General features: G+C 38.2%; 1 protein-coding gene and 1 long non-coding RNA gene across 2 annotated transcripts in view; one reads left to right on the plus strand and one right to left on the minus strand.

Moving 5' to 3' along the window:
- Positions 1-479: 479 nt before the first annotated feature.
- LOC129924965 (uncharacterized) lies at positions 480-9,588 on the minus strand. Its single transcript, XR_008776823.1, has 2 exons — positions 9,545-9,588; positions 480-1,753 (listed from the first exon to the last, which is right to left on the minus strand). It is a non-coding gene; the product is annotated as an uncharacterized LOC129924965 (long non-coding RNA).
- LOC106059661 (uncharacterized) overlaps positions 1,747-24,857 on the plus strand; it is a 176,830-nt gene continuing 153,719 nt past the window's right edge. The window contains exon 1 of the mRNA XM_056022660.1: positions 1,747-2,034. Coding sequence (XP_055878635.1) covers positions 2,022-2,034 — 13 coding nt within the window. The 5' untranslated portion in view covers positions 1,747-2,021. The remainder of the gene's footprint in view (positions 2,035-24,857) is intronic.

Consider the following 24,857-nt stretch of genomic DNA (forward strand, 5'->3'; position numbering starts at 1 on the left):
TTTTGGTTTTAGAAAGTATAATTTTTGTTATATAAAAAGAGCATGCATTCTCCTATACTTATATACCAAAAGTAACGTTTTCTGATTATAAACAAAAATGTTATTCGTTTAATCATAACAGGGTAGAATGTACAAATGTGAAAAATAAACAATCTTTCTGGACGTGGAAAAATAATTACAGAGATAAAGAGTTAAACACATAGACGCTGATAAAGAGTTAAACACATAGACGCTGATAAAGAGTTAAACACATAGACGCTGATAAAACTAGGTTGTAAAAGTTCGTGTTTTAAACAAAACAAAATCTTTGTCGCAGACATTATTTGATACCAACCGAGATTTTCATCAAAATAAAAACTCAACTCATTTTTATCTGTAAGTTCATTGACTGTCTTTATATGGTTTCTAGTAATATTCTTTGTAACTTAATCTTTGCGCACAGTAACAAAACCAAACAAATACTGTAACGCAAGAAAAACTTGTTTTTATTTTTATTTTGCTACAATATGGCAGAAGGCAGAAACATAGAGATGGATACATGAAGAGAAAAAAACAACAAACCAACAACCTCTCAGCTGACAACTCGCGTCTGTCGCCTGGAAATCAATAGTGACGTCCCTTGGCTGGTCTCCCACTTGTCACATCTTGGCATTGTGGCAGAACGCCTGTTATCGTGTCTTCATTTAGTGGCACATTTAGTCCTGGCCTACAAGGCTGCTTGTGGCACATGTCCACGGAGCCAGACGACAGGGTTAGTCAGCGCTTTCTTCTCCCGGGGAACCAGCGCTCTTCAACATTTCTCACTCCGGAATTTTCCACGATGGGCAGACGATAATTATTTTTTTCAATTGTGGAGGTGTGTTTGAGAAAATTAACTAGGCATGTTCACCATGTAACGATCTTTTTAAAATTTGTTGTTCATTATATATATATATATCGTTTAAAAAAAAAGGATTAAAATAAAATGATTTGACTAGTTCTGAAATCTGGCCAAACTTTCTGGAACAGATTTAAAATTAAGAAAATCTTATTTAGATTTTAAAAAAAATCAAATCTTGTTAATTTGGTGTCTTGTAAATTATACAAACGTAGTTCTTTTGTAGATTGCGTTATGATTTAATTATTGACATGTACATTTAAATATTTCTTATCTATAAAAATATAGCTTTAATTAGTAGATATTGAGCTACGATTGAGAATCTTGCCAAAGTACATATGACCTAGTGAGTAAATAGCCAAATGGAAAATATTCATATGGATGAAAATTTGACTTATATCCTATATAACTACTTTTCCTAATTTCTGCATTTAAGCTCTACTTGTATATACGGACAGAGTTTTGATTCGGTTGTTTTCTTGCATTGAATCTACATTTATCTTTTCATAGCGTTAATGACGTCATTGCGGACCTCGTATTTCAAAATTCATTCATGCAAGAGAGCTCTGTTTTCAAGGGGAAGAACTTGTGCGAATTCCAAGCTTACATAAAACATATCTAGAGTTTACAAAGTGTGATAGGGGAAAAAGTTGGTTTTCTGTTCCAAATAAAATCTCGTTTTTCATCACGACATTGTGACGAGATTTGGAATACGAGATCACGCAAGAATCGGGCTGGAAGGTCTCTGAGGGAAAGAGATGCTCTGGTGACGTCACACACCCCGATTTCATTCTTGGATAGTTCAACGTGTTGTTTGCGTTCAACCAATCGCAATGTCGTAAACAGATGTCGTCAAGAATTCGTTGCGACCTTGATCTAAAGAAGCAAAATTTGGAAAACATGGATTAAATGTTGGATCTAACAGCAATCTTTTACCGTGGACATGCTTTATATAAAGATCTATTGTATAAAAATATATACATATAAAAGCATCAAGGGTCAACACTAGCAAGAAACATAAATAATTAAATAACAATACAAAACATAAATATTTGTGCTCATGAGACAAATTCGTTTCTGGAAAGAGGTGTAAACATTTTCTTAGAGCAGAAGTGACCCCAAAAAGTTCAATCCAAAACCGAGAATGCCGATGACAGGTGAGTCAGGAATTAAACCTAATGTCATCATAATTATCCTAGGAGATTATTGATTTACTTCACGCCGTGATTTAGCACTGCGTGAGCCGTCTTTGTGTATGTGTCTACATTATATGTGTGTCTAGTGTCTACACTATATGTGTCAAGTGTGTTGAGTGTGCTCTGAATTGAACGAAAGTGTCATAGTAACATTGCTTTAGATGGTGGACACGCCCCTGCATGAGAGCCCCATCGCATCTCGGTGTCATTATGATTTTTTTTCTTCTTTTCCACATTTTATTTTTGCATTAGAAATTCACAGAGTGATGTATATTTCGTTCAGTCGTAGAATGTTTCGTATGAACATTCAATAATCATTAACACACATACATACTTATACACACACATATATATATTGTTACGTCTCTCCTACTATCCAGACTCTCTTCAAACTGCACCACACGACATAACGAACTTACATACGTATATTAGACATAAATGGATAGCAGCACCAGGGACCAAGTTTTAGCATCTAGCTTCAACTCCATATTTACCTCCAAAGTAACCGTAACAGTTTAATTTCAAATACATTACAAATACTGTACAGTTGGCAACAACATCACAATAACTGGATGGCTGCCTGGTCGAGCGGTTTGCGCGCTGGACTGTCGTTCGGATTTATCGATGGTCCCGGGTTCAAACCCTGTCCGCTCCCATCCCCCGTCGTCCTGCGGGAGGTTTGGACTAGGAGGTAAACTATCTTCAACTCTGAAGGAACATCCGAAACATGTCAAACATTTTACAAACATTAAAACTGTCCAAAAAACCCTAGCCTTGCTCCGCCTGACTTCACACACCGTCTCTAACATTGCGAGGTAACGTGAAGTGTCGTGAAGTGTTATGACTCTAACACACTCCTCTTATATAGGGTCCATACTGGCCTTCTAGAATGGGATGGAACGTCGCTTGACCACTCAGAAGGATCACAATCGCCGTGACTTGCGTGCGTAATATTTACACATAGATCCCTGCCGAACTGGATTGTAATGTCACTGGTCACGGTTGACCGCTCGTCTAGCGCTATGTGTAGAAACATAGGTGCCGGTACTCAGTGATTGGTTGTCTAACTTTTAACTACTAATAAATTAATAATATACGTTAAAATACAAGAAAATTAATAAATTTTTCCCCACATTCAAAAAGGTGCATGTAAACCGTACCGATGCGTACCGTCACAAAAATGGCCCTGTATATAATAATGATAATAATAATGATAAGGCTTGTCTTCGAATCCGAAAATTAGTGAGGAATGTATTTCCCGTATTTCTCCAGCTGTGACCTACATGTTTTGCCACTTCCAAGGCAAGCATAATCATTGTCCGCAGGTGGTCGGTTTAGATTTTCTAGCCTCGGAATCCTGGAATACATTGAACTCATCGAAAAAAAAAATTAACACTTCTTCCCTTTAAAATCATTTCCTTTTTAAAAAATAAAACCCTGGAAGCAAAACTACTCTTGTAAGCAGTGTGCACTAAGGATTCTGAACTGTTGATTGGCCATGACTGTCATAAGTTAGAGTTACATTAAATGTTTAAACAATTTGACAGTTTGTCCAACATTTTCGTTCGATAGTCTGGATACTGGTACAGTTGTTTTAGAGACCACTTGTATAAATACACTTGCTGTTTTTTTTTTTGGTGGACAAGTAATTGACTAAGCCCAAACACATTGAATTACTTAATTTAGCATTGTAGAAATATCAGGAATACAAAGTAAAAATATATTTGGATGACCCAGAGCGCAAAAAATTGACTACATTTGGTAAGAAAGATTTTAAATAAAGCAGAACAAATAGCAATTTTTTTTTCAAAGATAGTTTCAATTTTTTTTTACCAGGTAGAGTGAGTTGATATAAGGTTTGTGAAAAAAAAATATATATATAAGTAAAACCAGAGTTTTTCCTGTCAAACCAGAGTTTTCCCTGTCAAACCAGAGTTTTCCCTGTCAAACCAGAGTTTTCCCTATGTGGCCAATTAGCGATGAATATTTTCTCCAGTGATATACACATACAGTCACGTTTCTAGAAAAATAGTAAGAGCCGTTTTCAAAATCCGTGTTTGAACCAGTGTTCATTCATCCATGAATTTGCAAGCGGATAAGAGGATTTAAAAAAAAAAAAAGAAAAAAAAAATGGAGCGAGTGGGGAAGTCCATATAATCGTGGTCTGCGGATATGCAAGTCACAAAACTCCTCCATCCCTTTCCACGGCACTGCAGCAAAAACGAATTTATTTTCATCACGCTCTGTCCAAGTTCAAGGTTGATGTGAAAGGCCAAGATGACGCAGACGTAAGTTAGAAGAAAATGAAAAGCTCCCCCTAGTGGCTGATTTTAAAATAATTAGACATCAGCTAAGTGATTCGACTTGAATAATCTTAAATGTTGGAGTTTAATTTTATTTTAATCCCTAAATACATCTTTTTGTTTTATAATTTGAGCCATCCTGACTTTCTGTGTGTTATCTCATCTGTTTTTTTGTTTTTAACCCAATTCTCAATGAAATTCTATCACTTTGTTTCATCCAGTTTCATTCTCTTTGTTTCGTCAATCTCCATTCGCTTTGTTTCATCAATCACCATTCTCTTTGGTTCACCAATCCTCATTCTCTTTGTTTCATCAATCCTCATTCTCTTATGTTTGTTTCATCCAACCGCTTTCTCTTTGTTTCATCAATCCTCATTCTCTTAAGTTTGTTTCATCCAACCGCTTTCTCTTTGTTTCATCAATCTTCATTCTCTTGTTTCATCAATCCTCATTCTCTTAAGTTTGTTTTACCCAACCGCTTTCTCTATGTTCATCAATCTTGATTATCTTTGTTCATCAATCTTGATTATCTTTGTTTCATCAGTTTTCATTCTCTTTGTTTCACCAATCCTCATTCTCTTAAGTTTGTTTCATCCAACCCCTTCTCTTTGTTTCATCAATCCTCATTCTCTTTAAGTTTGTTTCACCCAACCGCTTTCTCTTTGTTTCATCAATCTTGATTATCTTTGTTTTATCAATCCTCATTCTCTTAAGTTTGTTTCACCCAACCGCTTTCTCTTTGTTTCATCAATCTTGATTATCTTTGTTTCATCAATTCTCATTCTCTTTGTTTCACCAATCCTCATTCTCTTTGTTTCATCAACCCTAATTCTATTTCTGTCACCAATCCTTATTCTATTTGTTTCATCCAACCATTATTCTCCATGACAATTTCCATTCTCTTTGTTTTACTTTGTCTGCCTCATCCCTCTTGCAATCATTCCATCAAGCATCAGCTCAAGTTTGGCGCGAGCAGAAGTAGAGATCCCCGCGCAAGTGTTTACCCGCGTGCGTCTATCTTTGAACCAAAGGCAACGAACGTCCTAATCAAAGAAAATGTCATTGACTATGGATTTATAAAGTTCTAAAAAAAAAACTGAAAACCTTGAAAAAAAAAAAACCTAGTTTACTCAAATTGCACAATACCAACTGCTTTGGGTTTTAAGCCTAGGCTTACATAAAAGATAGAGCAGTCTGATATTTTCCTGACCACAGGCATAATGGCTGCCTGGTTGTGCGGTTCGCGCGCTGGGCTGTCGTGCGGACTTATCGATGGTGCCGGGTTCAAACCCAGCCCGCTCCCATCCCACGTCGTCCTGCGGGAGGTTTTGGACTAGGAAGTAAATTATCTTCAACTCTGAAGGAACATCCAAAACATGGAAAATATAAAATAATCGAAGGCTGTTTGATCTTATCTTATCTTATATAATACAGACGTTACTTCAAAAAAGAAGATGATTACGTCCTACGCGTCATGCATTTAGTCATGCATATTAACCAATGACTTCAATTTTGCCAAGTCACTGGTTTATAACACCTAGGTATTTTGCGTTTTTTAGTCTGTGTTACTGGTTTGCCATGAATGAGATAAGTGGAATTAATTTGTTTTACTTTTTTTTGTTACTCTTAACAACTGACATTTTTCTGGGTGGAAAGACATGCTCCAATTTGATTCCCATTTCTGTAATTTATCTAATTCTCTTTGTAAAATATCTGTGTCTTGTGTTGTTTTTATTGTTCTATATATTATGCAATCGTCTGCAAATAATTTGACTTTTGTTCTACATATTAAAACTATTAATTGCAATTATTAAGAAGCAAAGACCTATCCTACTTAATGTTTCACATGGCTTAGCATTTATTTCAAACTAGAACTGACCCAAAACAGAGCTAGGCCCCGTTGATTAGTTACCAGGCTATTAAAAATTTGTGGGCATGGACCTATACTTTTGTTTTACTTTTATTAATACTAGAATGACAAATAAGTAAACACTCCCATAATTCCATGAACAGATTGATATCTATTAGGTATGTTGACTAGCTCGGCCCCTAAATTGTAGTATCGCTTCCCCCATCAATTTCCGACCCTCCGCCTTAATAAATAGTCCTATTTACTCTTTCTATATATTCTTCCGCTTTTTAGTTCACAAGTTACTAATTCTAGTTTTTGAAAGTTATAATCATAATGCATGATATATGTATGCACGGAGTAACCCCTTTTATAAAGAAAGATCAATTATTGTAATTAAATTATATTTGCAAATTATAGTTGAAAAAAAAAATAGATGAGTTATCTCCCTTGATTCCAATACATTTCGATCGGCTAATCATGTCGGTTTAAAAAACAAACAAACAACTCTTTTTGGGTCTCATTTGATATTTAAATATGGCTAATTCGGCCAGATTAGGCGAATTCACGAGGAATCGATTTGTAAAGCTAATAACATATGCAATGTGGGTTTTACAAAATGTTTTATTAAATGAATTTCTCATGTGTAAATTATAGCAGTCCCATTTATACTTCAATCACTGATTTATAATTTTGTGTTTCAAGTGGGACGGATAAAACCTAATTAGGCTACAAGGTATGCTTTTTGGTGCTATATCTTCATGTCATTGCTTGTCTAGTCAAACAGTCGAGGAATCCAAGACCTACACACATTAGTTACACCCTGTCATTCAACAGTTCCAGGAGAGCTACGTAACATAGTACATAGACCTAGATCCGAGAGATACTTAACACAAGTATCTGTCAGTGTTTCACGTTTTCAGTGTTTTGAAAATCCAGAATCCCCTGTTAGTCTTTTAAATATTCAGACTCTCTGTCAGTGTTAAAGTTTTCAGACTCTCTGTCAGTGTTAAAGTTTTCAGACTCTCTGTCAGTGTTAAAGTTTTCAGACTCTCTGTCAGTGTTAAAGTTTTCAGCCTCTTTGTCAGTGTTAAATTTTCAGCCTCTTTATCAATGTTAAGTTTTCAGACTCTGTCAGTGTTAAATTTTCAGCCTCTTTGTCAGTGTAAAGTTCTCAGACTCTGACTTTTTGTCAGTGTTTTAAGTTTTCAGTGTTTTAAAAAATTCCCTCTTACAGTGTATTAAAACTTCAGACTCTCTGTCAGTGTTTTAAATATTTAAACTCTGTCAATGTTTTACATATTCAAACTCTGTCAGTGTTTTAAATATTTAAACTCTGTCAATGTTTTACATATTCAAACTCTGTCAGTGTTTTAAATACTCAAACTCTCTGTCAGTGTTTTAAAAATTCAGACTCTCTGTCAGTGTTTTAAAAATTCAGACTCTCTGTCAGTGTTTTAAAAATTCAGACTCTCTGTCAGTGTTTTAAATACTCAAACTCTTTCAGTGTTTTAAAAATTCAGACTCTCTGTCAGTGTTTTAAATACTCAAACTCTGTCAGTGTTTTAAATACTCAAACTCTGTCAGTGTTTTAAATACTCAAACTCTCTGTCAGTGTTTTAAATACTCAAACTCTGTCAGTGTTTTAAATACTCAAACTCTGTCAGTGTTTTAAATACTCAAACTCTCTGTCAGTGTTTTAAAAATTCAGACTCTGTCAGTGTTTTAAATACTCAAACTCTCTGTCAGTGTTTTAAAAATTCAGACTCTCTGTCAGTGTTTTAAATACTCAAACTCTCTGTCAGTGTTTTAAAAATTCAAACTCTGTCAGTGTTTTAAATATTCAAACTCTGTCAGTGTTATAGACATAGAAGATCATTTGTCCTTCAAAAGCACGGCACGTAATCGTGCAACTGTAAACAGTATCGATTCGACTAACAAAACAAAACATTCCCACAAAGAATCGGATGCATAATAGTTCGACCATTCGCCCTCTTCCTCTCCCTTCTCTTTCTCTCTGTCTCTCTCCCTCCCTCCATCCTTCTCTTACTCTCCCCATCTCACTCTCTCTCTCTCTCTCTCTCTCCAATATCAAGCATCGCTGAATATCTTAAGAAGTTTCCAAATCGATTACATCACAATGCTTTGTTTGAGTCACCAGGAAAGAGTCTGCTGATTTAATTTGAGATTTTTAAAACCTTTTTTACATATTTTTTCTTCTATATATATTATAAAGAGAAAATGGACGAAAAAAATCATATTCTTTCATTAAAAAGCTTTTCTACAACTTAAATCTAGTAGCATAATAGTATGTGTATAAAGAATATTTGGTCATGTATCTATAGGTTATACATCGTGTAAACATACATGTGATGCAACTGGATAGAAATCTGGTACTAGATACTGAATACATAAAACACGAAACCACTGGCGGATCCAGATAGAGGGGGGGGGGAGCGGACGAATTTTTATTAAAGAAATCACACGATCTCTATACGAATTTTTATGTTATGTCAATAATATATATATATTAATTATTTATATTTCAACCTATTTTTAGATTATTTCGCCCCCCCCCCCCGCTAGTATGTTGGCCGATTTGGTGGGATGGGGAGGTGGCGATGGCATCAATCCCGCCCCCCCCCCCCCAAACATAAACTTTCGAGTGGGGGGGGGCGGTCCAATTTATTTGTAGACATCACAGCTTGTTAACAGAAACAATAAAATATCTATTTAATTTAAACTTGTTAATGATATTTTAACCGATCTATATATTATTTCGTTCCCCTGTTAGTGGTCATCATCGAACCACGATGGACGAACTATATGATCAAAGTTTAGGGATTACATATGTTTGTATTTCTACAATCCCTTTTTTAGGGATTACATATGTATGTACACTTTGGTTTCTTATAGTTATAATGTTTTTTGTTTGGTGTAATGCACAAATTGTAAGACAAATTTCCTTACGGATAATAAAGATTATTATTATTATTATTATTATTATTAATACCTTTTTTAGGGATTACATATTTATGTATTTCTACAATACCTTTTTTTAGGGATTACATACGTATGCATTTCTACAATACCTTTTTTAGGGATTACATATTTATGTATTTCTACAATCCCTTTTTTAGGGATTACATACGTGTGTATTTGTACAATACCTTTTTTAGGGATTAAATACGTATGTACTTCTACAATCCCTTTTTTAGGGATTACTGTTACGACTCAAGACTCTTCGAAATAATAATAGTCTCTCTGGTTATTACTCTATAAATACTTTAATATTACAACCAGTTATGTAAATACGAACATTTCATCTCTCTTCCTGTCAAGTTCTCCCGGCTTCCCCCTTTAACATCCCTTCCATTCATTACACAAATTCGCACCATTATTCATGCACACCGTGCTGCGCAACGACCGTAACAATTACATACGTATGTATTTCTACTAGGGGTGCACCGGATAGTACTTTTTGATATCCGGCCGGGGCCGGATATGACCGGATAGTAAAATTTGATATTCGGCCGGGGCCGGAGCCGGAGCCGGATACCTAAGTGTCTTGTTAATAGCTTGTGTTGCTGAACATTTTACGAAACTGTTAAATAACATATCTGTGTTGGTTGGTTTTATTTTTTTTTCCCTTTTATATACCTTATTGTTTTAAACTCTGTTACTGATTGATTTATTCAAGCTTAATAGTATTTCTAAAAATCTGTATAGCATGAGTGTGTCTGTGTGTATGTACGATGACAACAACTGTAAAAGATGTGTGTAGGAAGGTCAATGTAAATAATGTTAGTATATATTTAACTAGTTACTAATGTAAATCTCTCATAAGTAAAGTGCAATCTGCCTTGTATAGTGGTCAGATGTATGTGTTCATAAATTTCAGACCAACAACCTGGTCAGATATACCTAATGAGCCTACACATGTAGCCCTAGTGTTGTGTGTATAGTTGTTTGTGTTAACCATCACGTATTGTTTTTTCCTTGAGCATACGCACGCAGTAGAGTTGGGTGTCAGTCAAAAAAGATAACACATTGGCATGGTCAGTCAAGCATATAGATAAATTATACCCGTCCACTAGTTAGAGGTCAAGGGTTGTTTTTTTTTTACGCTCCAGCATATTGGTTCTTTGTTTGCTAGATCTAACTCGGTACTATTGTTCAATTTATTTTATGCAATTTTAAAATTTACTGTAAGGTTTTCCGTTATTTATTAAGTCAAAAGAATTAAACAATGAAATAAATGGTCAGAATGTAATAAAGATTAATTATGTACATACATACATACATACATACATACATATATATATATTGTAATAACTGAAGGGAGGCAAATCATCGAGACAAAGACGTTTATTTACACGGAGACATGACAAACACAAAGGGGCATCTGCCTTGAGTACAGCATCTCCATATTGGCTCTCTACTTGGGCGGAAATCGTTCTCTCATGTCAACATCCGACTTGTTTAGTCACAGGTAGTGCGCACCTTCTTTCTGCACTATCTTGGATGGCGGTGCGCATGGTGAAGTCAAAACATTGCCCCCGTCTTAGCACTTTTCGTCCCGAAAAGAAACACTGCAGCTGAGGTTTGACAGTTCAGGTGGAGGTCGATCAGTGGGAGCCACAGGCGGCAGGGAGCGTGTTCCCCACGAAGCCATTGCATTGTTTTCCTCCAGTGCTGCTTTCTCTTTCTCCATTTGACCAGGCTGTTGTTGCGACGATGATGTGGCCGTTTGACACACAAAGAGATAGTGTCGAGCACTGTTTTCTTCAGCACAGCCGTTGATCGGACACGCTGTCTCAGCAGACCTTCCCGACAGACGCCTCTCAAGGGAGCTGCAGGTTCACATGCAGCCACGTTGCAAACAAAGTCCAATGCACCGCAGTCATCCTCAGATAACAGTCTCACGTCCAGAATATAGGTCTCTGCAGGTTCAAATGGATAATGTCTTCCTCTTGACAGCTCAGATTTAGAGTGGTTTGATTGACATTCATCTATGCCAATGTCGATGATGATGGTAGAAGTACATATGCCCTGTTGGTGTTTTTCTTGGCATCTAAATTCTATGTGTGATGCGCCGCACGTACAGTTCATGCTAAACCACTGGATGCAGTTGTCAAGCTTCGAATTTCCCTCGTGAGCACCGAGAGATAGGCAGGGGTCTTTAAGGTTCATAGCAAGCGGCTTAGACGCAGACCCAACGTTGTCTTCATCTGTCCGGCTCATTAAGGTACTGGTAACAGGTACAACAGGAACAAACGCTTCAGGGACATAGCAGACTTCAGTTAAGGTACTGATAACAGGTACAACAGGAACAAACGCTTCAGGGACATAGCAGACTTCAGTTAAGGTACTGGTAACAGGTACAACAGGAACAAACGCTTCAGGGACATAGCAGACTTCAGTTAAGGTACTGGTAACAGGTACAACAGGAACAAACGCTTAAGGGACATAGCAGACTTCAGTTAAGGTACTGGTGACAGGTACAACAGGAACAAACGTTTCAGGGACATAGCAGACTTCAGTTAAGGTACTGGTAACAGGTACAACAGGAACAAACGCTTCAGGGACATAGCAGACTTCAGTTAAGGTACTGGTAACAGGTACAACAGGAACAAACGCTTCAGGGACATAGCAGACTTCAGTTAAGGTACTGGTAACAGGTACAACAGGAACAAACGCTTCAGGGACATAGCAGACTTCAGTTAAGGTACTGGTAACAGGTACAACAGGAACAAACGCTTCAGGCACGTAACAGTCTTCAGTTTCTTCATTTGTCACTTTCCGTTCGATTCGGTACATCTCGCTGAGATCATCACAGTATTCATTGTCACGTTTCTCGTCTTGAAAGTCACAACCACAAGACTTGCCCACAACACAGACACAGACGGCGCTCCAATCCCCAGCGTCTCCGTCACCACTGTTTGTCCAGCCACAGTCTTGACCACGCAACTTCTTTACCAACGAGTCTACAGGCAACTGCTCCTTTACCAACGAGTCTACTCCATCTTTCAATTGAGACACCATTTTATCTACCTTGTTCCCCATACTGTTAATTTGTTCACAAAATGCATCAATACCTTCATTTATCTTGCCAATAAGCTCATAAATCTCCGGTTCAATTTCAAATAGGTAGGTCTCCGGATCTTCGTCTTCATCGATCAGGGCTTGATGGAGACGAGCTGTAAGCACCTCCTTGCTACCACCAAGCTTCAGGCGTCTGTAACGAAGTTCCTGCCTTAGCTCTTTAACTAAAAGCTGGTCTAGTTGTTTCAAAGATGCCATTGTGCTAGAATCCTACCTCCTCCCGTTGAGTCGCCTATAATCCCACTTCTGAGACCAATGTAATAACTGAAGAGAGGCAACTCAACGAGACAAAGACGTTTATTTACACGGAGACATGACAAACACAAAGGGGGATCTGCCTTGAGTACAGCATCTCCATATTGGCTCTCTACTTGGGCGGAAATCGTTCTCTCATGTCAACATCCGACTTGTTTAGTCACAGATAATGCGCACCTTCTTTCTGCACTATCTTGGATGGCGGTGCGCATGGCAAAGTCATAACAATATACATACATACATGCATGCATACATACATACATGTATATTTTTTTTCAAGGGTGGAGCGAAAAAATCCCCCCACCTCCCCCCCCCCCCCTTCCCAAAAAAAATCCTGGCTACGCCCATGGAAAGAATATTAAAAATAGCGTAATTCTTTTTTTTTCTTATATGTAGCACATGACCCACCATAAAGTTTAAATAAATTTTACCCCAGAAATGCAAGTGGTTTGCCGAAGCCTTTTCTAATAGTTTTAAAAATGTTAATTGTGTATTGTAGACTGTAAAATAGCATATTTAGATTCAAAAATAAAAGATGTTTTCTTTGAAGTCCGATCCAGTATTTATTTGAAGTGCCTTACTGCTACGTCTGTGTGGGTTGGTCACTCCAAGCAGCGAGTGGCCGGTACTTGTCACTCCAAGCAGCGAGTGGCCGGTACTTGTCACTCCAAGCAGCGAGTGGCCGGTACTTGTCACTCCAAGCAGCGAGTGGCCGGTACTTGTCACTCCAAGCAGCGAGTGGCCGGTACTTGTCACTCCAAGAAGCGAGTGGCCGGTACTTGTCACTCCAAGCAGCGAGTGGCCGGTACTTGTCTCTCCAAGCAGCGAGTGGCCGGTACTTGTCACTCCAAGCAGCGAGTGGCCGGTACTTGTCACTCCAAGCAGCGAGTGGCCGGTACTCGTCACTCCAAGAAGCGAGTGGCCGGTACTTGTCACTCCAAGCAGCGAGTGGCCGGTACTTGTCACTCCAAGCAGCGAGTGTCTAGGTAATTGCCACTCCAAGAAGCGAGTGTCCGGTACTTGTCACTCCAAGCAGAGAGTGTCCGGTACTTGTCACTCCAAGCAGCGAGTGTCTCGGTACTTGTCACTACAAGCAGCGAGTGTCCGAAACTCCAAGCAGCGAGTTTGTCACTCCAAGCAGCGAGTGTCTCGGTACTCACAACTCCAAGCAGCAAGTGTCTCAGTAATTGCCACTTCAAGCAGCGAGTGTCTCAGTACTCGCCACTCCAAGCAGCGAGTGTCCGAAACTCCAAGCAGCGAGTTTGTCACTCCAAGCAGCGAGTGTCTTAGTACTCGCCACTCCAAGCAGCGAGTGTCTCAGTACTCGCCACTCCAAGCAGCGAGTGTCTCAGTACTCGCCACTCCAAGCAGCGAGTGTCTCAGTACTCGCCACTTCAAGCAGCGAGTGTCTCAGTACTCGCCACTCCAAGCAGCGAGTGTCTCAGTACTCGCCACTCCAAGCAGCGAGTGTCTCAGTACTCGCCACTCCAAGCAGCGAGTGTCTCAGTACTCATCACTCCAAGCAGCGAATGTCTCAGTACTCGCCACTCCAAGCAGCGAGTGTCTCAGTACTCGTCACTCCAAGCAGCGAGTGTCTCAGTACTTGTCACTCCAAGCAGCGAGTGTCTCAGTACTCGTCACTCCAAGCAGCGAGTGTATCAGTACTCGTCACTCCAAGCAGCGAGTGTCTCAGTACTCGTCACTCCAAAGACACACACGCAAACATACACATCTTTGTTTTATTTTATTGTGCAAAGAACGTACGTAAGAAACATTAAATACAAAGAACGTATGTTAGAAACATCTTCCTTAATTATTACTTATTAATTATTTTATTCGTGGTTTCAGTAACTGTTACAAAAGGGAACGATAGTAAGCCTATGGATGTCAGGTGTGTAAACGTCGCCCTAGCCTGATACACAGTGGCTAAGTACGCATCTTAAGTAAAAAAAATTAGTAATAACAAGGAGTTAATTGACTGTCACAAATTATTAGGAATATTGTTATCAAATCAAGACACTTAACTGCAGGAGTAAAATTCAAGTTAACACGTTAGAAAAATTATTTAACCGTAACATTTATTGACAGTGTAATATCTGTATGATGTATATATATGTATTTATTTATCTATTTTAAAAAAGTTGAAAGTTGAATCCGAACTCGATAGCCTAAGCCTCCTCAACCACAATAGCCATTTTGACGGCGAAGTGCTTATGAAAATAGAAGGTTATATAGTTATCTACTGTCAGCTTCAAACTTTAAAGCGGCGACCTACAAAGTATAAAGGGCGCTAATTCAGCATATACCATACCCTTTTTCGATACCAAATAAAATAATTAATTACTAATAGATACTTAATTTATTTACTGTCAGACGCAGTGATACTTGTGTGTAAGATAGAGATAAGGAGTACAAACTTTGTATCTGACAGACCGAGTGAGTTGATAGAAGCTTTCTAATACAAGCTGCTTTATAGTACTCTGCTTTTAGTGACCAAAGCCATCATGAAGCTAGCCCATTTTACAAAAACATAGAGTGGCATTTTTAATTATTTCTCCCACTTCATTTTCATTATACAGATCAAGTTGAAACTTTGCACAATTATTCCTTGTTGATGACAACACATGAGTTAAAAAAAAACAACAACTAATGAGTTAATCCAAGAGTTTTAAAAATTAATTTTGTTTTATTTCGAAAGTGCACGAAGCTAAGGGGATATAAGCCTTGTGTAGACAATTCGTAGATGTTCGATTAAAATTTTAAACTAACAATAGGTTATAAAATCTTCCATCTGTATAAGTAGCTCAGTGGCTAACATCTCGGCCTACCATCGTGGAGGCTCGAGACCTCGAGTTCGAATTCAGACTCGAGCAACTTTAAAATATAAGCTTTTGTAGAGACAGCACGGAAACCTCCCAGATACAAACTGATCTACAAAAGTGATTGGACCTGAATGGACCATAGCGCTCTGATTACACTATAAGCAAGCCCTTCGCGCTAAACAAAGACAATATAATGTTTCCAATTGCCCAAATTTATTATTGTTAGTCTAGATCAGGGGTGGGCAACCTTTTTGTATCGAGGGCCGCATTAAAAATATTTATATATGTATATTTCCGAGTTTTTGAAAGAAAAAAATTACTATTGCCTTTTCACATCACAACATTTAACCACAAATGTACAGTTGTGCTCAATGTGAAGTATTTAACTGTTTACACTCTTGCGTAATGTTCCGGAACTGTGGAACTAGCTTACTAGCTGTTATCATTGTGACTGCTGTCAAATTAAAATCAGTCACCATCGACATGTGATTACACTTGTTTAGTTTCCACACAAAAACATGTTTGTTCACTAATATATGTTCACACAAAAAAATGTGAAAGTTCAGCAGCAAAGTTTTTTAAAGTGTGGAAAATTTCTACAATCCCTTTTTTAGGGATTACATATGTATGTATTTCTACAATCCCTTTTTTAGGGATTAGCTATGTATGTATTTCTACAATCCCTTTTTTAGGGATTACATATGTATGTATTTCTACAATACATTTTTTAGGGATTACATACGTATCTATTTCTATAATCCCTTTTTTTAGGGATTACATACGTGTGTATTTCTACAATCCCTTTTTTAGGGATTACATATGCACGTATTTCTACAATCCCTTTTTTAGGGATTACTAAGCCATATACTTGTTGAATGCATGGGTCAACCAAAAACTTATTATATCCAACGTCACTGTTATTTCCCTGACAATATTAGTAATGGACTATATTGGGGGGGGGGGGGGAGGGGGTTTGCACGAGCCAGTGACGTCATTCGGGACTAGAGAAACAAGACACTCTGACGAAAACGAATTTAAATAAGCCGGACACTAATGGTCATTAATGTTCGCTAATGGATACACTGCTTGAGTGGGGGGGAGTGGGATCGTCGAACTGAGGGCGCCAAGCTCTATGTCACGTGACTAATGTTTACATTTCGACAGCTTTGTTAATGACTGTTTACTCTGGGAATATGTGGCCTCTTTTTTGGCGCCTTTGTGGAAAAAAAAACAACAACAAACAAACAGACATGCCGTCTACTTCCGTTGAGGGTGGACATCATCTAATGGACAGTAATAATGAAAGGTTGATATTTGAAATAATATCTAATAGCGCAGCCCCACTTTCCAAGAGTGGTTTTGTAACGGGGTTTAAGTCAATAAAGTCTCTAGCACAAGAAAATCCGTCCCTGAACCCAGATGTTTCTCGACCCCCAGTCTACCCTTTTCAAACGACTGTCCCAGAAATAAGCTCCCTCTTTGATTTCCCTGTCTCTAGTTCTTAACCTTTTCAAAGGGAAATTATAAACAAGATTTCGTTCACAGTGATTTTGGCATTGACTCAGACCCAAATAAAAAAAAGTCAGGAAATACTAACAAAGAAATCATGACAAACCGGCATCAGCAGAAAAAAAAAAAAGAACAGCCAATGACGTCAATGAACTTAAAAAAAGGACTGATATTGTCTCTGGTGTCGAGATTAAACTCACACCTTGTCTATCTGACCCAGCTTTTGGTGTCGAGATTAAAGACCCATTTTGTCGTCATCAAACAACAAGCTTTGGTGACAAGGCCGATGTCATACGAAGCTTTATTTTTCCCATGATTCTGAGCCCCAAGTAATCCCCCCCTTATCGTCCCGCCATTTTCTCTCCTCCCACGATCACAAGTCTTCATTCATAAAGGTAATCTCGTGGACAAAGAGAAGTACAAGGCTAAAAAAAATTATTTAATAATGTCGGCTTTATATATATATATATATAAACTATAAATATAGTAAGCCGTTACATATACTTTCTTTTTATATTTACAAATGCGAATTCCAAGAATTCGGCGTCATAGTCTAGGTCTCTATGACATATTAACTTGAAGGGAAGAATTCGCACTTTATTTGGTTCTGTTATGATTAATGAAATCTACAGGAAAATTAGCCTAATTAAAAACAGTAAATTTAGAGACAGGATAGAAGACTAAAAAAAAGTCAAGTAGCTTTGAACCACAATTTACAAACACAGCCTTATAAACATAGAAAGACACAAAGATAAGGCTAATTTCTTACTCCTATGCTAGGACAAACTCATACAAGTTCTACTTCCATAGTGTCATTAGAATCCACGGCTTAGTAGAGTCTCTAATTAATATACATGACTAACAACGGTACAATTTCAACGGCCGTTTTCGAGATCCGTTTCCAGGCAGGTTTTTGATACCCGTTTTATTCCCATGAAGAATTTAAAAGCTGAAAAGGGGAATTGCAAGAACAAAAACTTGGGTGGACACGAATCTCGAAAACGGCTCTAACGATTTTCCTAGAAATTAGTTTATGTATATCTGTTGGTAAAGAATTATTAGCTGGTTTGGCACACTGGGAAAACTCTCAAAGCTGGACCCAAATGTCCAAAATGTTACTGAAGTGTCAGGTGTCATGGACAGAGACGGTGTACATGTTCTTGAGTCTTTCATTCACTTCATTGACAAGGACTAGCCTGCCGCAAGAATTGCATGCAATGATCTTAGAAAATTTTTGATCGCATGACTTAGACATAATAGACTGCAGAGGTCAAGTCTTTGATAATTCTGTGGTCCAAAGGAGTATTCTAAAAGTCATTCCAAAAGCAGAATTCATTGCCAGCTCCGGCCTGCTCGAACCATTCTCTGAATAAAGCAGGAATAAGGTCTGCTGAAGCTGAAGTCAATTCGGTCAACTGGACACTTATCTCAACTTCAACACACCGCTAGCATGTCCTCATTGAAATAGCCGGAAGTAGCCGAAGCAGAACTGAGCCTTGTCATCGTGCATTGTGAGTTAATAGCCGAATGGCGTAACTTCACTTGCCAGATATGGCCCTCGGGTTGTAGTTTGAGCATCACTACAAAATGAAAACTAACCTATATTGCAACCAACCAAACCAATTCTCCGTTACGTTATGAGCAGCAAGGGTAACCACTGCTGCCCCTTCGTAGACGCAATGCCTTTCTGAATTTGAAGTAACGTCCCATTTCTAAAAGTGAAGACACACAACAAGGTCTGAAGAGGCGTGGTGTATGATGGGTAATTTTCTTTTGTTGCCAGGGCTTTCTCGTCTGCTCTTGTCAGCGACTAAACTGAATCCTCCATCTTCTGAAATGCTAGAATCGCTCCCTCAGGCGGGTTTAAGAATGCTCTTTCAAGATCTAATAATTCATTCTCTCTGTCGTCTGCTGTTCAAAATGTCTAAATAGCCTTGACCCTCAGGGAATAGGGACAAATACGTTACTTTAACAAAACAGACACACTCAAAAGATAACATAACCCATTTCCCAGAGTCTTTTTACAATGACAGGAAATGCACCAACATTTTTTTTTTTGATAAGGTCTTTGTCAAACAATATGCAAAGCTTTTTTAAAATACATTTTTTGTCTTTATATTTTAAATTACAGACGTGCACGCCCTAATGATAAATTATACCATAGGTACTTTAGTTGATCGAGAGATATTTTTTGACATTTAAAAATTGAAAACATGATGAGTGTTTTGAATAGGATATTAATAATTGTATGTTTTGTAACAAAAATATTTTATATGTTTTGGATGTTTTCTTATAAGAGTTAAAGATAATTTACGTCCTAGTCCAAATCTGCTGCTGGACTACGGGGGAAGGGAGCGAGGAGGGTTTGAACTCCGGACCATCGATAAGTCAGAACGACAGTCCAGAGCGCGAACGACCATGTGATTACATATGTTAGAGTTGCAGTGTGAGCGTTCACCCTTAACGTCATACCACTGTGTAACGGACCAGTGGTCTAATGGTCAGCATTAGTATGTGAGGTGGAGGGAGGAAGGAAGGCGTGATAGAGAACTATTTAGTCATGGATATAAGCACTCCACAATCTACAAGATGCTTCCACTGGCATGGGTCTGAAATAGCCTCTGACGACCAGTCCAACTCTTGAACTATTTTCACGCACAAAAAGGGGCAAAGGCGAGTAACTGGCGCCCTTACCAGTAAGCTTCGTGCAGGATTGGCTCGTTAGCCCTGACTGGCTACCCACCTTGAAGAAAGAAAACTCTTAAATTCAAACCTCTGCTGCCTTGCAGCTATACCCAAACTTTAGCTTTGAGAGTCAACCCTGAGGTAAAAATCAGGAGCCATTGACCCTTAGGCATTGGGCAGCACACGAAGCTACACCCCGGCAGAGCCTGCGACGCCGTTGACCCCAAACTGTATTTGCAGTTGCCATTACTTTGGATACATCATCTGCGTGGAGATGGGGAAACGGCTGTGGGCCTGTGCGGGTATCATCATTCCGACTATAGGTAGTGCCCAGGCATTTATGGCATTTCTTTGAGATGATCCATAGTCGCTTTGAGACCGAAGGAGGGCATTGGTAAAGAACTAGAGGGAAAGCAGAAGGAGATGGGGGCTTTCTGGTTGTCTGGTGGTGGTGGGTGGGGGGTTGTTTTGGAATTTAGGGCTCTATTTCAAAGAATTATCAGGCCAATGTTGCTTTACATGTGGTGGTCAGTAGTACTTGAAAAGCAAAACAATGGCCCTGACGAAAAATTGAGTCAATGAAATATTCATACATGCATACTTAACAAGAGAAGTAACTCTTCAGAATTAGGTGAAGGCCAATACCTAACTTAACTAGATTATCTCCCTTAAAAAACACCAAAAAAATCTCCATCATTGATGTTCGTCTGGCTTAAACGTACTCAAAAATATCACAACTATTTATTTCCGACAACTAAACAACATTTTTCTATTTATGTTGTCCTTTAGTACCCCCCCCCCCCCCAACTCCCCCGCGTGACGCAACATCATGGTCTAATTGTGTCTCCAAGGAGTCGAAACAATGACGCAATCCATTTGGAAACAAAGTAAACACTGACAGTAATCTCTAACCCGAGATCCAATGTTTATTTTTTTTCACTCTCCATACGAAAGCGTAGCATTATCGGAAAATAATTTTGGTAGAGAGTTTCAATAGCAACATAACATATTTATTTCCCTTACCTAACAACACTCTTCAGGATAAGAAGTCAGAGAAATCGGCTGTTCCTGCATTCAAATTGCTGAAGCTGTTGTTCATTCTGACGCTGAAGTGTTTTATTTTTCTACTGAGAGTTGCGTTTAAGATGACACTTTGAGTTTATGTGATTCTAAGATTTTACTTTCAATTACTTGAATTTGTGCTGTGAAATTGTGAATGGAAGTATTGACCTCAGATCGTGAACTTTAGTAGTGCATTTATAGTGCATAAGTAGTGCATAAGTAGTGCATTGTAATAGTCTTATCTTACAAATTCCTTCAAAACAGAAGATAATTACGTTCTACGCTTATCCATGTATCCATCTAATCATTCATGTAAACTAGAGACTTAAATTCTGCAAATGTCATCACCGTGTGAGTATGGATATCTATGCAGATTTCATCACCCTGTGAGTATGGATATCCATGCAGATGTCATCACCCTGTGAGTATGGATATCCATGTAGATGTCATCACCTTGTGAGTATGGATATCCATGCAGATGTCATCACCCTGTGAGTATGGATATCCATGCAGATGTCATCACCCTGTGAGTATGGATATCCATGCAGATGTCATCACCCTGTGAGTATGGATATCCATGCAGATGTCATCACCTTGTGAGTATGGATATCCATGCAGATGTCATCACCCTGTGAGTATGGATATCCATGTAGATGTCATCACCCTGTGAGTATGGATATCCATGTAGATGTCATCACCTTGTGAGTATGGATACCCATGCAGATGTCCTCACCCTGTGAGTATGGATATCCATGCAGAAGTCATCACCCTGTGAGTATGGATATCCATGCAGATGTCATCACCCTTTGAGTGATACATGCAGATGACCTGAGCAATGCAGCTTCCCATGATTTGAGAAACTATGAAACTATTTCACAGCTATTTTTGGCTGGACATTTATTGAAAAAAAAAGCTGATTTTATAAAAAATGTTCAGACTCTTAGAAGAAAAAGTAGAAGAAGAAGAAGCTGAAGAAGGATTAAAGAAGAAGAAGAAGAAGAAGAAGAAGAAGGAATAAAGAAGAAGAAGAAGCAGAAGAAGGAATAAAGAAGAAGAAGAAGCAGAGGATGGATTAGAGTAGAAGAAGAAGCAGAAGAAGGAATAAAGAAGAAGAAGAAGCAGAAGAAGGATTAAAGAAGAAGAAGAAGCAGAGGATGGATTAGAGTAGAAGAAGAAGCAGAAGAAGGAATAAAGAAGAAGAAGAAGCAGAAGAAGGATTAAAGAAGAAGAAGAAGCAGAGGAAGGATTAGAGTAGAAGAAGAAGTAGAGAAATGGAAAAAGATAATAATTCCATCTTCTAAAAATAAGACAGATGAATGTGTTTAAAATTAGACAAAGACTGATTAAAAAGTAATCAATAAATACTGCAAACATTATCCCACAAAGCTTATCTTTCAACACCAAAAAGTTGCCTCATCCAATGGAAATCTAGTTGAATGCTAGAAGCAGTTCCCCGAAAATGGATTTGACACTTGCAAAAACCGAAGCAGGACGTTTTGGCGCCGCCGTTTTGGCGACGCCGTTTTGGCCCCGCCGTTTTGGCGCGAAGGTCGTTTTGGCGCGAGCCGTTTTGGCGACGGGACGTTTTGGCGCGAAATACATTATGTACGTTTATTGTATTATTTCTTTTAAAAGAATTATTCATATCTATGTTTTGCATGAGTGTTTGTGTTAAGACATATTTTTCACGTATAAATGTAAATGTGTGTTTGTTTTTCACATCATTTTCTATAATAAACATTTTGGCTTGTGTATGTGTGTTTATTAAGAGGCACACTTTTATTTTCAAAAAAAGTTTTTTATGATATTACTTTAAAATTAAAAACAAAATGAAACGATGATAGACTAAAAATTGATGCAATTATTTGTTAATATTAACATTGGTTTATTTAATGACTGTATGGTATCTCCAGCTATACATACCAAACACTTACTAATATAAGTAAAAATATAATACATCTACCATGTTTCTCAAAATACTTTCAGTTAATTATACATAGACACCATGGTTATTTGCCTAAGTCGCTGGACTTCAAGGGTTCATTAAAAAAAAGCTACGTGCTTATTAAATTATCGTCAAATGATATCTCGCGCCAAAACGTCCCGTCGCCAAAACGGCTCGCGCCAAAACGTCCCGTCGCCAAAACGTCGGGGCCAAAACGGCGTCGCCAAAACGGCGGCGCCAAAACGTCACGTACCGTGCAAAAACATTAACGCGTATTGGTGTTCCCTCTCTCGAACCATTCAAACGGAACAAAATAACTATTCATTGTTTTTCGTTTCGTTTCTTTTCTTCAAAGTTTTTTAGTCCAAGTTTCACTGAACCACTAAGTCGCATAGACTTTCTCCTACGTCCTCCTAGGAGATTGCCTCATGGCAGACTTTACGAAAGAAATATAGTAAGCATAAGAAAGACTTTATTTGTACATCTAATGATATTGTTTCAGCTCGCTGTGACGGACTGACGTCTGCCTGTAGATATTGTTTCGTAATCTCTATATCATCATTTCCTCATTTTCCTATATCACATGACAGTGAACATGATTTGTATTGCTCAAGAATTTTGTCTCACAAAAAAAAAAAAAAAACACAGGATGATTACTGTTTTAAGGCTTCGCAAATGTTGGCGCAAGACTTCGACAAAGTACACATTCTCATGAATGTACACATTTCCAGAGCTCAATATTCTTTATACAAACAATAATATATATGTATATGTGTGCAGCTATGAAATGCATACTCACGTAGTCATATTAAGAAAATGAATTTGTATACTTAAAAAAGGTTTGTTACTGCTTGAATACTGGAGTTGAATAAAACTGATATCTTGCACAAAGATCTACATTACATAATTACAACAAAGCTTATTTAGACATTCAATAACATAGTTCTCTTCCCTTTAATATAAAAATAAAATACTGATAACATTTTTTTTTCCTTTGGACACATTGATTATTTATATTTGAATAGCCACATATAAAGATCACTTTAAGTGAAAACAGAGTGATTATGTGATATACTTGGGATATGTTGGACCTCTTCGTAACTGTACTAAGAGATGAATTAAAAGACTCTTGGAACTCTGGGCCTCCATCTGCATGTCTGAACAAACTTCTGTCTGGGAAAGAGTCAAGCAGATGTACATTTCTACCTCCCTACTACCGATGGCTCGTATCTCAACTCGCTTGGGTTTGAAGAGAGGCCCAAAAGCCGAGAAAACTGTGGATTTGTGGATAAGTAGCATAACACGTTTAACTAATTCGAGTCGCTTTTGTAGACAAGGAATCCTTAATTGGAGTTACGACTCAAGCTGAGTTGTGTTGGTTGAACATCTTAAGGCAGAACTTAAACCTTCTCCTAGAAATCCATCCACTTCACATTACGAACAAAACTGGGCACCGAATCAAGGGCCAGAAGTAGCCCGCGGGCCGGAGTTTGGACACCACTACTATCGGAGCGATTTCATCATTGATAATATACATAAAATACTTTTATTGAGAGAGAGAGAGAGACAGAGAGAGAGAGAGAGAGAGGAGTTCAAAATATTTGTTTGTTAGCTTTTTTTTTTATTTACAGTAAGCTTCTACGCTGTTGTACATTTCAGATTGATATTTTTAAGAGCTTTTCTCTCTTATCACATGATCCACCGTGAGATGCTTTTAGTTTGTCATCTCTTATTCAATGCTATTAACTGGCAACTGATCTACTCGTCCTGGCCTGAAATGGAAATCTGTCCAATCCTGAGTATACTTCACCCTACACTTCGTGCACTACGAGAGTTGACTCCCTTCATTTTTCATGGGAACGTATGCGAGAAGAGGTCACAGAGGTCACTGCATTGAATTAGTTGGCGCCATGTGGGGTGAGGTTATGGCTTTCAACTTGTTCTAGTATTGTCCAATCGATTACTGGAGCTGGGCTTGGTACTTTGGGCTTGGTTATTCTCTGAAGGGAACATTGGCCAGCCTACATTGTACATCCAACTCAGGGTGATCTGCTGTGGTCCCTAGTTATTATTCACGTCTGCTGATGGTCGAATTGAGTTCATGCTTAGCCGTCTGCGACTTTCACCGACTGAAGATTTTCTTCGTGTCTCAAAACTGGGGTGCTTATCTTATCTTATAAAATACACGCTTTATATCCTACGCGTGTTCCTAGGTCAATCTAGTCATGCATGTTCACCCATGACTTATA

This window comes from Biomphalaria glabrata, chromosome 3, assembly GCF_947242115.1.
Source record: "Biomphalaria glabrata chromosome 3, xgBioGlab47.1, whole genome shotgun sequence".
NCBI lineage: Eukaryota > Metazoa > Mollusca > Gastropoda > Planorbidae > Biomphalaria > Biomphalaria glabrata.